This window comes from Nicotiana tomentosiformis, chromosome 2 (genome assembly GCF_000390325.3).
Source record: "Nicotiana tomentosiformis chromosome 2, ASM39032v3, whole genome shotgun sequence".
Taxonomy (NCBI): Eukaryota; Viridiplantae; Streptophyta; class Magnoliopsida; order Solanales; family Solanaceae; genus Nicotiana; species Nicotiana tomentosiformis.
In genome coordinates, this window is record NC_090813.1 from 190,935,281 (window position 1) to 190,952,680 (window position 17,400).

Here is a 17,400-nt window from a genome sequence, read left to right on the forward strand (position 1 = left end):
ACGAGACCAGACCAGGCCCGCTAAAACCGGACCAAACGGTCCTGGCCCATTTAGCCGTTTGGCCCGCGGTCCTGGGCCGGTCCCGGGCCTGGACCGGCCCACTTGCCAGCCTTAGCTGAGTACCTGGAGCCAAGTCAATACAAAAGTCGATATCACGATCTGGTGGCATTCCCGAAAGATCAGAAGGAAACACATCGGAGAACTCCCAGACCACCAGTACTGAATCAATTGCCAGAGACTCTGTAGTAGTATCCTGAACATAGGCTAGATAAGCCAAACAACCCTTCTCGACCATGTGGCGAGCCTTCATAAAAGAGATAACCTGACTAGATGTACTGACAGATGAACCCTTCCACTCCAATCTAGGCAACTCTGGCATCGCTAAGGTAACAGTCTTGGCATGGCAATCAAGGATGGCGTGATAAGGGGATAGCAGTCCATGCTCAGGATGACCTCAAAGTCGGTCATATCAAGCAACATAAGATCCGCTCTAGTCTCGTATCCACAGAATGTGACCACACAAGACCGATAGACCCGAACCACAATAAAAGAATCGCCCACAGGAGTGGACACAAAAACAAGAGTACCCAAGGACTCACGAGGAATATCCAGAAAATGAGAAAATAGAGATGACACATACGAATAGGTAGACCCTGGATCAAATAATACTGAAGCTTCCCTACCGCAGACAGAAATAATACCTGTGATCACGGCATCTGAGGCCACTGTATCTGGTCTGGCCGAAAAAGCATAAAATATGGCTGGAGCGCCACCTGGCTGGCCTCCGCCTGCCTGACCTCCACCTCTCGGATGACCTTTACCCACCTGCCCCCCGCCACTGGGCGGTCAGACGGCTGGTGCGACTACTGGAGATGTAATCATGGGCTGCTGACCCTGCTGTACTGCCTTGCCCCGAAGTCTAGGGCAATGCCTCTTCATATGACTAGGATCCACGCACTCATAACAATCCCTCGGAGCGGTGGACTACTGCCCTGAAGTCTGACCCTGATGGCCTGAATACCCACCGAAAGGACCCTGGATAGCTGGTGGACGATATGAACTCTCCGGCATGGCACTGAAGTAGGCACTGGAAGAACCCTGATGACCGGAGTACCCACTGAAAGAACCCTGAATAGCTGGCAGATGGTAAGAACCCTCCGGCATAGTGCTGAAATAGGGTCGTGCCGGAACACACTGAGGAGGTGGTGGTGCCGAATATAGGGGCTTGCTAGGCTGACCCCTCCCAAAATGACCTCTGCCCCTAGCTGGGGCACCTCTGAACTCTCCAGAAAAATGGGACCTTTTGTCCCGCTGCATCTGCTCTCTACCCCTTTGACGGTAACCCTCAATCATTCGAGCAATCTCCACTACCAACTGATAAAAAGTTCCCATCTCAACCTTCCGGGCCATAGTATCCTGAATACTTGAGTGCAATCCCGCAACTAACCTCCGCCCTCGCTCCGCCTCAGTAGGAAGTATCATAAGTGCATGGCGAGACAACTCAGAGAATCTAGCCTCATAATCGATCACTGACATCTGACCCTGCTCGAGTCGCTCGAACTGACACCGCAACTTTTCCCTCTAGGAGGGTGGGATATACTTGTCCAAAAATAGGTGGGTGAATAGGTCCCAAGTCATGGGAGGAGAATCTGCTGGTCTGCCAAGAAGATAAGCCTTCCACCACCTACGTGCGCTGCCCTCAAACTGAAAGGTAGTGAAATCTACCCCGTGAGACTCCAATATGCTCATGTTGTGCAGTCTGTCCCTACGCCTATCAATAAAGTCCTGAGGATCCTCATATCGCTCACCCCCAAAGACCGAAGGGTGAAGCCTAGCCCATCTGTCCAAGAGCTTTTGCGGCTCGCCGGCCGTAACTAGTCTAGGCTCAGGTACAGCCGCTGTAACTGGCTGGGCTCCGCCCATGGGTAGTATACCCAGGGTCTGATATACGATAGATGTATGCCCAATTGCCTGAGTAGTAGGGGTCTGTGCTCCCCCTCTCGCTTGAGATGTGGCTGGGTCTGCTGGAAATAAACCAGCCTGGGTCATAGAATCTATGAACCACAACATACGACCTATGACCTCTTGAAAGCCCGGTGTTGACGTGAAATCTCCCGGGACTGGCTCTGCGGCGGGCACCCCTCCCTGCTCTTCAACAATGAGATCCTCCACTGGATCCGCTGGTGGTACAACTGGGGCGACTCTGGGATGTCCTCGTCCCCTACCTCGGGCCGGTGCCCTCCCCTGACCTCTGCCTTAGCCTCTAGCCATAGGGGGAGCAGCCCTTCCCGGGTCTGGAACATCTGCTGCGCGCGTTCTCACCATCTGTGAGAGAATAAGAGGAAGAAACTTAGTACACCATCAACTGCACGATAGGAGGTGAATAAAGAGTAGTTTTCTAACACCCTATAGCCTCTCGAAGATAAGTACGGAAGTCTCCGCACCGATTCACAAGACCCTATTAGGCTTGCCCATAACTTGTAAGACCTACGTGAACCTAGTACTGTGATACCATGTTGTCATGACCCAATTTCATCATAGGCCGTGATGGCGCCCAATACCGTTGTTAGGCAAGCCAACACTCATAAGTCTAGTGGTTTCCACTTTTAATATATTTGCAAAGCAAATGTTTTCTGCATTTATAAAAGATTTAGAAATTTACTGTCGTAAGGTAATTAAACAAAAGCAACTGAGTGCAAATCGAAGTCACAATAATAAATCTAAAATTATAAGTCTACTAGTATGTGTGCCAAGACCTGGTGTCACAAGTATGTGGGCTACTAGCAGAATATACAAAAGAATACTAGTCTACTGTATCAAGGAAATAGACAGAAATATAAATCCAAAAGGGAGACTTCGGCTGCTGTTGAACGGCTCAGAAGGACAACTCACCGTATAGTCTCGAGCTAGAAGTCAAACGTGCGCGCTGGACTTGTAACCAGATGCACCTACCTCAGATCCTACACACCAAGTGCAGAAGTATAGCGTGGGTACGTAAACAACGTGTACCCAGTAAATATCTAGCCTAACCTCGAAGAAGTAGTGACGAGGGGTCGACTTCGATACTTACTAAGGGCCAAAAATATAATAATGTATAAAGAAGGTAATATACAATAATAATAGCGCTCAAAACAAGAAGTAAGTAAGTAAATCCTTCTTTCAAGTAAAAATCAAACCATATCTCTCTTCTATTCCTTTCTCTTTTCAAGTCCATGAAACATTATTAAATACAAGAAAGGATTTCGGTATTACTACGCACGAGTCATGCCGAGGACGTACGGTCCGATCCAAATATATATAATAATATACTGTGCACTGCCGAGAGTCGAACGACCCGAACCATATAATATATCAATAAATCCTGCCGAGGCGAACGACCCGCTCCCATGAGAGTAGTGAAAGTTTACCCCGCTCGCGGAATATATTTGCGAAGCGGTTGAACGTATAATTTCTCAACTTATCGTAGTATTTCTCAATTCTTTTATAAAAATAAGAAATTCAACTTGGGCTTTAAATATTGGGACCTTCAACTTCCACTTTAATCCAACAACTAGTAAGCATAAACAAGCAACGACATCAATAAAGCATGGTGTAAGCCTAAATCTACCCGGACATAAGCATGAATAGTAGCTACGCACGGACTCTCGTCACATCGTGCGCACGTAGCCCCCACAAATAGAAGTACATATTGATTAAGTTCACCTATGGGGTTAACTTCCCCCTTACAAGGTTAGGAAAGAGACGTACCTCGTCTCAAAGCTTACTTCCCAATTCAAGAATACGCTCAAGCCTCCAAATTTGATGCCAAACGACTCAGAACTAGCCAAACATTATATAAATCAATCAATCTATGCTCAAAAGTTCACATCTTCATTATTAAAGTGATTACCCAACCCAAATGATATGATTCCTAAAATTCTCCCCCGGGCCCACATGCCCGAATTCCGGAAATGTTTGAAGAAAGTTATTACCCATAACCTTAGGAACATAAATATATGATTTTTCACTAAGTTCATAATCGTTTCCGTGGTAAAATCTCATTTTTATTAAACCCTAAATTTTTCATCTAAACTCATGATTTCTAATAATTTTCATGTTAAAATCTACCCAAAATCTATATATTACTCTCACATTAAGGTAGGAATTACTTACCCTCAATAGCTAGGTTGAAATCTCTCCTTTTGAAGCTCTAAAATCGCCCAAATGTGTAAAGAATGGGAGAAAAATGCCTAAGTCCCGTATTAAATGAAGTGCACTGCCCCAGCGATTTTCGCACATGCGGTGCATTGGCCGCATCTGCGGTCCCGCACTTACGACAAGACCTTTGCAGGTACACTTTTTTCTCGTCTGGCCGGGCTCCGCATCTGCGGACACAAGGGGCCGCATCTGCGAGCCCTTTCCGCTCCTGCGATAATAGTGCCCGCACCTGCGGTCACGCAGATGCGTAAATTCCTCCGCACCTACGGTGCCTGGGTTTTCTTCGCATTTCTACTTCTGCGGCTCATGGCTCGCACCTACGAGCTTGCACCTGCGGCTGGCCAAGCGCAGGTGCGGTTAGGACAGAACTGGAGCTTCAACAACTGATCCCAATTTCTAATTTAGTCTGAGCCTCGTCCGATTGACCCCCGGGGCTCTCCTAGGGTCTCGTTCGAACATACCAACAAGTTTGGAATCATAAAACGGACTCCCTCGAACTCGCGGAACGCCCGAAACAACATTAAAACTAAGAATGGCACCCCAAAACCCATTGAATCAAACTTAAGAACTTCAAGTTCTTCAATTTACTTCCAACGCGCCGAAACGTACTAAAACTACTCGGAATGACACCAAATTTTACGTGCAAGTCTTAAATGACATTATAGAACTATTTTCGGTCTCGAAATTCCATTTAGACCTCGATATCACCAAAAACTGCTCCAAACCAAATTTAAAGAACTTTTTTAAACCTTCAAGAACCAACTTTCACTATTAGGCGCTGAAACGCTCTCGGATCATCCATAGCCCGATCGGAACATACGCCAAAGTCCGAAATCATCATACGAACCTATTGGAACCGCAAAATCTCGATTCCGAGGTCGTTTACTCAAAATGTTGACCGAAATCAAACTTGGCCTTTTAAGCCAACCTTAAGGAATCAAGTGTACCGATTTCAACCCGAACCCTTCCAAATCCCGAACTAACCATCCCCGCAAGTTATAAAATAGTGATAGTATGTACGGAAAGTCTTATTTAGGGAAACAGAGTTATAGAAAGCAAAACAATCGGTCGGGTCGTTACAAAAATATTCTTATTTACTTTTGCCTGAAGGATGAATATATTAATGGGAAATCAAAAGATTAAACTTACATTTTTTTGTTGTTTTTGGAATGATTAGTGTTGTTTATTGTGTAGAACAGGCCACCAACTTCTGCTTCATGAGAATGCCATGTCGTGCATTAGCGTGTACCATAAAAAGAAAAATATTATAAACTAATTGTTTGATTTATATAAGGTAAATTTTTAATGATTTTAAAGTCCTAAATCTTAGTAGTATTTTTACCTAATTCAATAAGGAAAGATTTTATGACCAAATTTTAGTTAATTTTAAAGTCCTACAAATTAAAAAATTAACTTAAATTATAATTTCATCCAATGTGAAATCCGATTTTAAGGGGTAAAAAAGGCGAACGATATTTCGCTAAGGGGTTTTGTGCTTTTAATATAGTATAGATAGATATAGATATAGATTATTGAGAAGTATACCCGAATTTTGAATTCCGATAGAAAATTTAACCTCATTCCCTATATTATATTAAGACAGATTTGTATTATAAATCTTCTTTGTGAAAATATATCAAGACTTTAAGAGCCACCAATTACTGCATAAAGAAGTAGTATCTATTTAGCTAATATCTATGGAGCAAAAACCACAAACCAAACGCGCAAGAACAAACAAAGAAAAAAGAAAAAGGAAAAAACATAAATCTTTCATCCTGTAGTCGTAGGCATCACAAGGTGCTGAATGAATTTAGTATAAATTTTCTTAATTAACCCAAAGCATAGAAGCAAAGCAGTAGCATCTGATGATTTCAGTATAAACAATCTATTTTAGAAGCAAAACTTGAGACGTTATAAGATTGATGAACGACACAGTAATGTTACACAATAAAACATATACGTGCGAACTACAGAAAATATGTTCATTGGATATAAAAGTTATATAAAATGACATACTTTGGACGACTAAAGGGTTGAACTTTACCTTAATCACAAATCACTCTCTACCTTCTTCCTGTCACAATCTGAAATTTTCATAGACCTCGATATTAATTGTTGAATCCTAAGCCTAGCTAATTTTCCCCACAAATCGATATGCATTCATCTCAAATACCAATATGTGACTTTGTAATGTTAACACCTCTTGATCTTGCAACATGGGCACCATCTGTCTTTATTCCTTTTGCTGGAGCCTTTATGTTAATGCCATGAAAGGTGAAGTTCTTGCACCTTAACACGTTAATGCGGAGCAATTTACTGTTAACCTAAAGTGAATTTTAAACCTAAACAAAGAAAAGAGAAAATGTAAGTAACATTAATTGGTAAAAGAATCCAAAACCTAAATAAATACTAAACCAAAATAAAGAAAGACTCCAATTAAAACTCGACAAGTTAATTACATATGTTTTGTTAAATTATTACTCCCTCCATTTCAAATTAAATGACACATTTTTTTTATTAGTCCGTTTCAAAAAGAATGACACATTTATATATTTAGAAAAAATTTAACTTTGAATTTTTTATTTTACCTACTTTACCCTTAATGATAATCTTTTATAGCCATATAAATATTATGACCCCACAAAGCTTTTATCCCTTAAGCTTTTAGGACCACATGTTTCAAAAATCTTCTTTTCTTTGTGTCAAGTCAAACTATCTCATCTAAATTGAAACGGAAGGAGTAGTTATTTATAATTATAATTTTATCTAACGTGAAATACACTTACAAAAGGTAAAAAGGGCAAACGACATTTCTATAGGGTTTCGTGCTTCTGCTCGAGGATCAGCTTGAAGAATCAGCAATTGTTGATTTTTTACTGCAACACACACCCACAATTCATAAAAATATTTTTAAAGAGTGCAATTGGATCAAAAAATAATTTTCATTGAATACGTTCTACAGAAGTTGAAAATATTATTAAAGTTATCTTCCGATAAAACTCAAGTTGTTCAAACTTTATAGTAATGTCTTGATTAGACTCTTTTTATAGAGAAATTAAGATTGATAATAAAAGAATCCTAAACCTACGGCACCTTTGATAACATAAACCTAAATTGAATCCTAAACTTAAACAAAAACAAGATACACCATAAGTAACATTGGTATAGAAGAATTCTAAATCTAGAATGCTAAACAAAAGAAAAGATAATACAACACGATTCTCGGAGGAAATCCTAAATCTGTAAAAAAATCCTAAAAAAAGAAAACGATAATATGCGGCAGGTTTTGGTTTTTTCCCCCAAAAAATATTATTAGATATAATTATAGTTATATCCAATGTAAAATGCACTTAAGAAGGGTAAAAAAGAAAATGATATTTCGATAGGACTTTCATGCTTTTAATATATTATAGATAGATATATATATATAAATATAGATAATTAAGTTTCTCGATTTACTAGGGTAAACAAGTATTAATCCTTCTCGTGATGGTTTGATAAATGTCAATCAAGCCGTTTGATGCCATCACCAAAATCAACAATAAATGCGACAACAAGACAACTTGTGATGTATTATAACGTTAGTGTCATGTTCTCTCCTATTTAAAGACAACCTCATCAGCTCTCCTATAACTAGCCGTTACAAACTGACATATTCAAACTTACAGATTTACTCTTGTCACCTCTCTCTCCCCCCCTCTCTCTCTCTCCAATTTCACTTTCTTTCTCTCTCCAAATCCATAAAGCTCAAATGGCAATCTCAGTAGAATCTTCATCTCCTGCTTCACTTAACAAGGTTCTTGATTCTCCTCTTTCAAACACAACATTAAAGACTTGCAACTTTAGATTCTTTTTTTTTTTTTGGTACTATTCTTTTGTGCTGTTAATTTTCAGTATAATAAATTACCCAAAATACTCAAATTTTATCACTATTTAATTTTCAGGGTTCACCAAGCTTGATGGGTTCTTCACCAATTTACAGTCCATCTTCAGATAAACGTTTTTGGAGTACTCTTCGCAGTAGGGTTGATACTCTTCTTGAAAATCGAACCCCTGTTGATTTTCCCTTCCCTGCTCAAAAGGTAAATTTAAGTAATATACATTAACAGTGTAAAGGATTTTGTATACTACCACTGAATTTTAACAGGTTAGTTGCCTAGGAAATGACATGATTGTGTAAATATTTTTTACATCGTTAATGCATAGAATTTAAATTTTTTTTTGAAAGAAAAAAAAACTTTTTTTGTGTTTTATTTTATAATTGGTAAATGTTTATTTTTTTTTTTTTTGTGTCTTAATTTTTGTTTAATTTTGTTTGAAAATTGCTTGTTGTAGAGTGATGGAGCAGCAGAGGATAAATCAAAGAGAATGAAGGAGGATGCTATGCTTTTACTAAGAGGATTTGATTCTGTTTCTTACACTCTTTCAGAGTTATCTAACAATCTTGAAAATGCCCTTCAGGTATATATATATCCCTTGTTTTAATCTATGATTATAGGTTATATATAGGGTTAATTGTGTGTGATTTTCAAAAGGCTTTTTGTGTTAAGGAATGCTATATGATTTGTTGAAAAGAAGTTTGGTTTGTAAAATTGAGGTTTTTACTGAAGTTGCTCATGAATACTGTTAAGCAATGTAACTTTTGACGCATAACAGTTTGGCAATATTTTGTTGAAGTTGAAAAATGGCGTATTTGAAGTTGAAAAAGAGTAATGCACCTCATAATATAGTTGAAAAAGAGTATTTAGAAGTTGAAATTGTGTTTGCACGTGTATATAGTTTGGGAGCCTAAAAGTAAAGATCGAGTTATTTATCAAGCATCCTATATATTTTTCCTATCTAGGGAGCAAGAGATCTAGCAAAACCACCCACATTGACAGATATACTTCATTGCACAATGGAGAGGGCAAAAAGTGGAGAAAACCAGAGGGCAAAAAGTGGAGAAAACCAATCAAAGGAAGGTAAAGATGAGGGAGATAAAGAAAAGAAAGAGACTGAAGAAGGCAACAAAGGATTGAAGAGGAAATTGGATGATTGCTCAGAGGATTCACAACAAGATGATGATACCAAAAAAGAAAATGGGCAAGTCACAAAAGAGCTGGGAAAGTTCAAGAAAGCCAAAAATGTTTGTACCCCTTCATTCCTTTTTCTTGTGTTTTATTGCTTGTTTCTACTGTTTCTTTCCTTCCTTCCTAAGCCGAGAGTCTATCGGAAATAACCTCTCTACCCCTTCCAAGGTAGAGGTAAGGCCTGCATACACACTACCCTCCCCAGACCCCACTTGTGAGATTTTACTAGGTTGTTGTTGTTGTTGTTGTTATTTCTCCAAGAATGGTTCTAGTTACTTTTGCTGCATTTGTGTTTGCCGACCTCAACTTGTTTGGGATTGAGGCATAGTTGTTGTTGTTGTTGCATTTGTGTTTAAATGCTAACTTGACATAATCTCTGTGTAGCTTGCAGTTTCCATGGCATCAAAAGCGGCCACATTAGCTCGAGAATTGAAATCAATAAGATCAGACTTACGCTTTATGCAAGAACGTTCTGCTCTTTTGGAGGAGGAGAATAGAAGACTTCGCGATGGCTTTGACAAAGGGATACCACCAGAAGAAGATGACCTGGTAATGACACTTGGCATCCTCACTCTAAGTTATATAAACTGACAGTATATTAATATATCATGTGATAGACATCATTGAGAGTGATATTACTTGAATCGTGACTCTCAAAATTGTTTATAACTTTCTGTGACACTCAAATTGTTTACTTTGTGAACCATGATATAGATTTGAATTATATAAACTGATAGTATCATATGATAAATTTAAATTATCACATAGAGTGATACTACTTAAACCGTGACCCTCAAATTTTGTACTACTTGAATCATGATATAGATTTACTTTGTATAAATTGACAGTATAATGTATCAATATGGTAGATAATATTGAGTGATACTACTTGAATCGTGACACTCAAATTGTTTACTCTACTTGAACCGTGACACTCAAATTGCTTAATACGTGAACCATAACGCAATGTAGAATATATTTATGTTACATAAACTGACAGTATCATATGGTAGACAATATTGAGTGATACTACTTGAATCGTGCCACTCAAATTGTTTACTACGTGAACCATGATGCAATATAGAATAGATTTATGTTATATAAACTGACAGTATCATATGGTAGACAATGTAGAGTGATACTACTTGAACCGTGACACTCAAAACTACTTCAACCGTGCCACTCAAATTGTTTACTACGTGAACCATGAGATATTGTAGAATAGATTTAAGCTATATAAACTGATAGTTTCGAATGGTAGATAATCATGGAGTGACGCTCTACTTGAACTGTGGCACTTAAATTTTATACTCGTTGAACAGTGACACTCAAATTGTTTACTACTTGAACCGTGACAGAGTGTAAAACAGATTGAACAGTATATGCATTCCACACTAGACAAGATTGAGCTATAACAATGGTCATGATCAACCTTAGATAGATTAAATTTCATGTTCTATCATTTGAATTGTGACTCAAAATAGATATCTGTAAAATGTCTGCATTTAACCAACTCTTTTTATCTTTTGAACTTGCTTAGGTGAGGCTTCAAATGGAGGCACTTCTTACTGAAAAATCAAGGCTTGCAAATGAAAATGCAAACTTGAATAGGGAGAATCAATGCCTTAGACATCTTGTTGAGTACCACCAGTTGACCTCACAAGATCTCTCTGCATCCTATGAAGATTTACTAAGAGGAATGGGTTTGGACATTTCTCCAGAGGAGGATACCGAGACAAATGGCGGATCCGAGGCACGAGAGAAAGATATATATGGTATTTCCAAATCACTAGATGAGATCTATGATGAAGAATGAAGAAACAATGATAGTATAAACCTGTTTTTTTAATCAATGTAGTAATCTGCCTATATCGCGAATATTGTAAAATTTTGTAGTCTATATTGCAAGTTGTTTTCTATAATGAAAGATAACAATTATGTTGTTTTCATCCTCCAATCTTCATCCGAACAACACCTCCAATCATCAAGTAAAGGTTGATTCAAGTTGTACTCCTCTTAGAGTAGAAGCATCGACGCAGAGGCAGATGCAGCCATATTGAATGGGTTCAACTGAACCTCTAGCATTTTCGACACTGATCTTAGAGATATGTGTGAAAAAATCATTATATCTGAACCCATAATATCAAAAGTACATTGTATAGTGGTAAGCTGAATCCATTGTATAGTGAGAAACTGAATCCATCAGGTTTAAATTCTAGATCTACATCTGTTTAGATGATAGTTGGTTGTCCTTACAATAAATAATCACTACATCTCAACCTCAACCCTTCAAAATTCCAAGATGAAGAATATGAAAGGCTCAAATTAAAGGTAAAAATGGACCAGGACAAGGAGACTAGAGAGGACTTACATTGTCGAGAAAACTTGTTATAATTCTTGAAAATGGATAAATTATGAGAGTTGGACCATGAATTTTTTAGACTGTATGCACCGCAAAGGGCAGTCCTTCACGCAGGGTTTATGAAACGGCCGCACCCCAAGGATGTGATGTGGACAGCCTACCCTGATGCAAATATCAGTAACTGATTTTACGACTTGAACCGGTAACCTATCAGGTCACACGGGAGCGGAGAATAATTAAAGATTGGGCAAGTCAAAGTCTATAGTGGATTCCTAAAATGTTTGTATATATTTCTCATTTCATTGATACTCTTATGGAGTTGCAAATAGGTTGCAATCTCTAACCTGCTGGGTTGTTTTCTCTTTCACAAGTGCCAATGTTGTTCCACCGGAAATGGTTTAGAAAAGAAGCTAAAGTTAACATTTTCACGTTTAAGAACTAAAATTGCGCACTTTATATAACGCAGAATTAGACTATAATGCAGGGACTAAAATCAATATTTTTTTAATAATATAGATATAATTAGCAAGATAAGCCAAAACAATGAAGTACTTAAATATTATTTTCTTCTTTCTTTTTCCTCTGCAATCATTTTATAAGATCACAAATGTATGTTTGTAAACAAGATTCAATAAAAATTTTGGAATTATTTTTTTAAAAAAAGTGAGTCAAGCCAAGGTATGATATGTTCATGGCATCCCATTATATCAAGACCTTAGTGGAACAGCATTAACCAAAAAATAGGAAAATCTCAGATGTGTTTGGATTATTTTAAGCATTCAAATGATCAAGTCACCTTCTTAATTAGGTTATATAAACTCCTAGTTACTCCATTCTCAAATACACAAGAAAAAGAAAGAAAAAAAAATATCATCTAGCCTTAAAATCCAAATCTTCTCAACGGGAAGCCAAATGAAGAAACAAATGCCTCAATTTGTTAGTGCTTTGGCATTTTTCTTGATTGCAACCTGCACTATGGCATATTCACCATATCCTTATAAACCACCATTGTCACAAGACAATTACAAAGTGCCAGAATTCTCCAAGAATCAATACAAGGTACCTTCAATATCTAAACATGAATACAAGGTGCCATCTAGTTCACCAAAGAATAACTATTACGAGAGGCCATCAGTTCCAAAAAATAACTATAACAAGGTGCCACATGTTCTAAAAGATAACTATTATAAAGCACCCTCAGCGCCTAAACATGTATACAAGGCGTCATCTTTGCCAAAGAATGACTACTACAAGAAGCCATCTGTTCTAGAATATAACTACAAGAAGGTGCCATTTGTTCCAAAAGATAACTACTACAAGGTACCTTCAATGCCTAAACAGGAATACAAAGCACCATCTTTGCCAAAGAATGAATACTACAAAAAGCCATCAGTTCCAACAAATACCTACAAGAAGGTGCCATCTCTTCCAAAAGATAACTATTACAAGACACCCTCAACACCTGAACAGGAATACAAGGTGCCATCAGTTCCAAAGAATAACTACAAGGTGCCATTTGTACATGAATACAAGGTGCCATCTTTACCAAAGAATGACTACTACAAAAAGCCATTCGTTCCAAAAGATAACTACAAAAAGGTGCCATCTCTTTCAAAAAATAACTACTACAAAATACCCTCAATGCCTGAACATGAATACAAGGTGCGCTCTTTGCCTCAGAATGATTATTACAAAAAACTATCAGCTTCTCCTCCACCACCTTACTACTATAGTTCACCCCCTTCTCCTTCCCCATCACCACCACGCCCTTACTATTATCAATCAACTTCAACTCCTTCTCCATCACCACCTCCTCCATATTATTAAATTTTTTTCCTTTCATACTCAATATATATAACCAAAGGGTTCCTATATTGTGAGTTGAAGCCTAGCTGATATCAAAATTTGTAATTCTTAATTTGTTGTTTTAATTTATATTTTCCTTCTTCGGGTTGCAGGTGTTTTGTCATTTCAATTGTATTTTGAATGTTTCCAGAGAGTATTATTTCAATTGAATATATAAAAGTTCTTTTCATTGAGAATGATGTATTTTCATGATTTCATCTATTCTTCCACCAATCACCATTTCTTCACATAAATTTAATAGTAAAAACAGTGGAACATGACAACCATCAGAAACTTCAAAGTAGTCTAGGGGGCTGTATTAGTGTAGTGGTAAGGTTCAACCTTTAAGAATATTTATGTTATTTAGTTTGCACCAGAATTAACCATGAGTTTTGCTAATTTACTACGTGACAATAGTAGATTAGCATTATTCATTATTCGAGTTGTTGACTATTGAGATTTTGATGATTACCAAAGTTTGTTTAAGATGAAATGTTCTAAGAACTAGGTCCTCAACGTAGCTGCTAAATTGCCCAAAGAACCAGCTCCTCAGGGTTAAGGATCAACTCCTCAAGGATGATGATTGTGCGTCTTTGCAAGACAATGACTTTATCTCAAAGTTACCAGGTCCGAGTTTGGTAGAAAAAGATTGCTAAACATGATAAGGGTTGTTGCACAAGAAGATACGCATGCATAAGTGAGAGACAAGAGTCCCAAGATTTGTGGAGTCCTTTGAACAGTAGGAGTCCTATCAAACGAGAAGCTGATTATGTATAGGACTCCTATAGAAGATCTTGGAGTCCAGGCATTTAAATACTATCTGTCTGGACTGCTGAGATCATCCTTTTGCACATCAACTGAAGAACTACATTTTACACACTCTAGTCGAGTACCAATGTTGTGTTATTCTTGAGTCAATCTAGTGAATGTATTTTAGGAAATCGAGTTGTAATCAAAGTGTCACAAACAATTAGTGAGTTGGAGTGAGTGTTTGCTTTACAAGTTAGAGTAACATGTAAATCAAATAGTTGTAGTAGGAGTACTGGAGAGTATTGAGTTACAGTTTTGTAATTGATACATTTGGCTCATTGTTCTAGTGAAGTTAAAGTTGAAAATCCTACGCAGTAGGTCATAATTTTTGTACCTTTTGAACCGGGTGATTTTTCATGTAAAAATTACTATTTTTATTTTACTGCTTATTTTACTTTACATTTAAGGAGTAAGGTAAAAAATCAAGTTTTTTAGTAATTTATAAAGGCACGAAAACTAACAATTGATATCAGAGTACGTTCTCACATACGGCTAACACCTAGAGAGATCCTAGAAGCAAAATGAGTGCTCCACCCAAAATTAATGAAGGACAATCAACTACCAGATCACCCCCGTTCAATGAAAAATATTACAGTTGGTGTAAAGCAAGAATAAAATATTTCCTGACAGCTGAAGACTATGAACTATAGGCCATAGTGAACCAAGGTCCATTAACTCCTACTAAACAAAATGTACAAAATAAAACAGTTCCTAAGAACCTCTCTGAATTTGTGGCAGCAGATTTCAGAATGATAGAGAAGAATGCGAAGATTAAGAAAATCCTTATCTATGGACTTGGTCCTGATGAGTACAATAGAATATCGGCTTGATCCAATGCAAAGTAGATCTGGGATGCACTTCAAACTGCTCATGAAGGAACAAACCAAGTGAAGAAATCAAGGATAGAATTACTTATGAGAAACTATGAACTTTTTTCCATGAAGGAGTCTGAGCCCATTCAAGAGATGATGACTAGGTTTACCATAATAACTAATAAACTGAAGTCACTTGGAAAGGTGTTCACCTCAGAAAAGTTGGTTAGCAAAGTTCTAAGGATCCTTCCAGCTTCATGGGAATCGAAAGTCACAGCTATTTAGGAAGCCAAGGAGCTGGACAAGATCTCACTTGATGAATTGGTTGGAAACTTAAAGACTCATGAAATGAGAAAGATAGAACTGCGTAAGGAAGAACCAAAGAGGGATAAGGCCTTAGTCCTTAAGGCGTCTGAGGAAGATGAATCTGACAGTGATGGTCCTAACCTAGTAATATTTGCTAAGTTCAAGAAGTTCATGAAGAACTCCAAAAATACTTTTAAGAGAGAGACCAACGATAAGCCTAAGCAGATCGACAAAGCTAATTATGATGGGTTCTACAAGTGTAGCAAGCTGGACCACATGGTCAAGGATTGACCAACGTGGGAAATTGAGTGGAGGAAATAACGAGCTGAAAAGAAAAAAATGGGAAAAGATGAGAGAAAGGGCCCCAACAAAGTAAAAATCCTAGGTAAAAGATTCACTGAAGCAATGACGCAGGCCTTTCTAGCATCGTATGAGGACAATGGAAGTGATAAATAGGAAGAGAAGAAGGATGAGGCCATAAGTCTTTATGTTGTAATTGATGGACATCAGACAGTGGAGATAGAACCTCCAATATAGCTTGAAATGCACATTGGAAGACCTCCTCTATTTGACGGACATCACTATGATGAATGGAAGATGCGTATGGAAACATTTCTTTAGGCTATTGACTTTGACCTATAGGTAATTGTCAGTCATGGACCAATCATCACTGCCAAAATGAATGGTGAAGGTGACAAATGTAACAAGGTAGAAGAGGAATATGATGATGAAGACCGTAAGCTAATCCAGAACAATGGTAAAGCAAAGGACCTGCTCTACAGAAGTTTGCCCTGAAATATTCTCTACAAGGTGTCCTCTTGCATCTCTGCCCATGATACATGGAGGACCTTGGAAGCTGATTTTGGAAATGAAAATATTCAAGTGGCACTGATGGCGATTGAATAAAGCCAAATAGAAGAAGAAGTTATAGGAATGATGGCCAAAAGTGATTCAGAGACTGAAGATGAAACAAATCAGGTAAGTATCTCTAACTTGAAAGAAAACATGCTGTTCCCAAATTTGATCAAAAGTATGTAGGAATTTATGCTAACAAAATATGCACTAATTGTGGAAAGGTAGGACACTTTAGAGATACTTATCCTTCCTTAATTCATGCTCAGTTTAAGAACACCTTTGGTCTTGCTAAAAAATGTGAAGAAGGAAGAGGAACCAAAAGCCAAGCCTCTTGTCCAAAGTAAGTGGATTAAGTTTAACAAGAAAATAGCTATTAATCCTCTTCCCTTTTGGGCAAGAAGAGATCTGATTCATCCCTTTTTAAATAAAAAGAGACCCAAGCTTGTCTGGGTTCTCAAGACTGACTTGTAATTTCTGATGCAGGCTAAAGTAAGAGGGAACAATCAAGACTGGTATCTAGACAATGGATGCTCAAGACATATGACTGGAGAAAAGAAAAACTTCCTCTCACTGTCGGCCTTCCAAGGAGGAAGTGTGTCATTTGAAATCGGTAAAAGGGCCATATAACAAGTATTGGTAAGGTCGGTAAGTCACTCTCTCATGCTATAGAACATGTGTATTATGTCGTAGGCATCAAACATATTCTCCTTAGTATTTCTCAAATGTGTGAAAATGAGGTAAAATTCAATTCCAAAATCTGAACTGTCACTAAGCCTGATACTGATGAAGTTGTGTTAAAAGGTAAGAGACATAACAATGTTTACAAGATATCTATTATGACTCTTCCTCAGAGTGAGCACACATGCTTAAGTGTAATGAAGGATGATCCACTATTATGGCATAGAAGACTGGGTCATGCCAGTCTTTCTCAACTTAACAAGTTTGCAGCAAAGGACTTGGTCCTTGGCCTACCAAAGTTGTGTTCTCCTCAAACAAGGTATGTGATGCCTGTGTTAGGGGGAACATGTAAGGTCACCTTTTAAATCTTAAAAGGTTGTCAGTACCTCCAAACCTCTGAAACTCCTTCACATGGACCTATTTGGACCAATGAGAGTGAGGAGAAGAGGAGGTAATAGGTATGTAT

The 17,400-nt window shown here is 38.0% G+C and overlaps 2 protein-coding genes across 2 annotated transcripts; both read left to right on the forward strand.

The window, feature by feature from the left end:
* The first annotated feature begins 7,822 nt into the window (after positions 1-7,822).
* LOC104101794 (uncharacterized) lies at positions 7,823-11,215 on the forward strand. The gene is made up of 6 exons (XM_009609312.4): positions 7,823-7,993; positions 8,142-8,279; positions 8,533-8,658; positions 9,041-9,322; positions 9,651-9,815; positions 10,807-11,215. Exons 1-6 carry the CDS (start codon positions 7,949-7,951, stop codon positions 11,080-11,082), a joined length of 1,032 nt encoding a protein of 343 aa, XP_009607607.1. The 5' UTR covers positions 7,823-7,948; the 3' UTR covers positions 11,083-11,215.
* Positions 11,216-12,496: 1,281 nt separating this feature from the next.
* LOC104101793 (extensin-like) lies at positions 12,497-13,615 on the forward strand. Its single transcript, XM_009609311.4, has one exon. The coding sequence runs from the start codon at positions 12,541-12,543 to the stop codon at positions 13,453-13,455; it is 915 nt and encodes a 304-aa protein (XP_009607606.3). The 5' UTR covers positions 12,497-12,540; the 3' UTR covers positions 13,456-13,615.
* The last annotated feature ends 3,785 nt before the right edge of the window (positions 13,616-17,400 follow it).

Excerpts from the sequence above, each read along its gene's own strand:
- LOC104101794 (XM_009609312.4), top strand. The coding sequence starts at position 7,949 with ATGGCAATCTCAGTAGAATCTTCATCTCCTGCTTCACTTAACAAG. Across the intron at positions 7,994-8,141 it reads CTCCTGCTTCACTTAACAAG|GGTTCACCAAGCTTGATGGG; the intron begins GTTCTTGATTCT and ends TTTAATTTTCAG. Across the intron at positions 9,323-9,650 it reads AGTTCAAGAAAGCCAAAAAT|CTTGCAGTTTCCATGGCATC; the intron begins GTTTGTACCCCT and ends ATCTCTGTGTAG.
- LOC104101793 (XM_009609311.4), top strand. The coding sequence starts at position 12,541 with ATGAAGAAACAAATGCCTCAATTTGTTAGTGCTTTGGCATTTTTCTTG.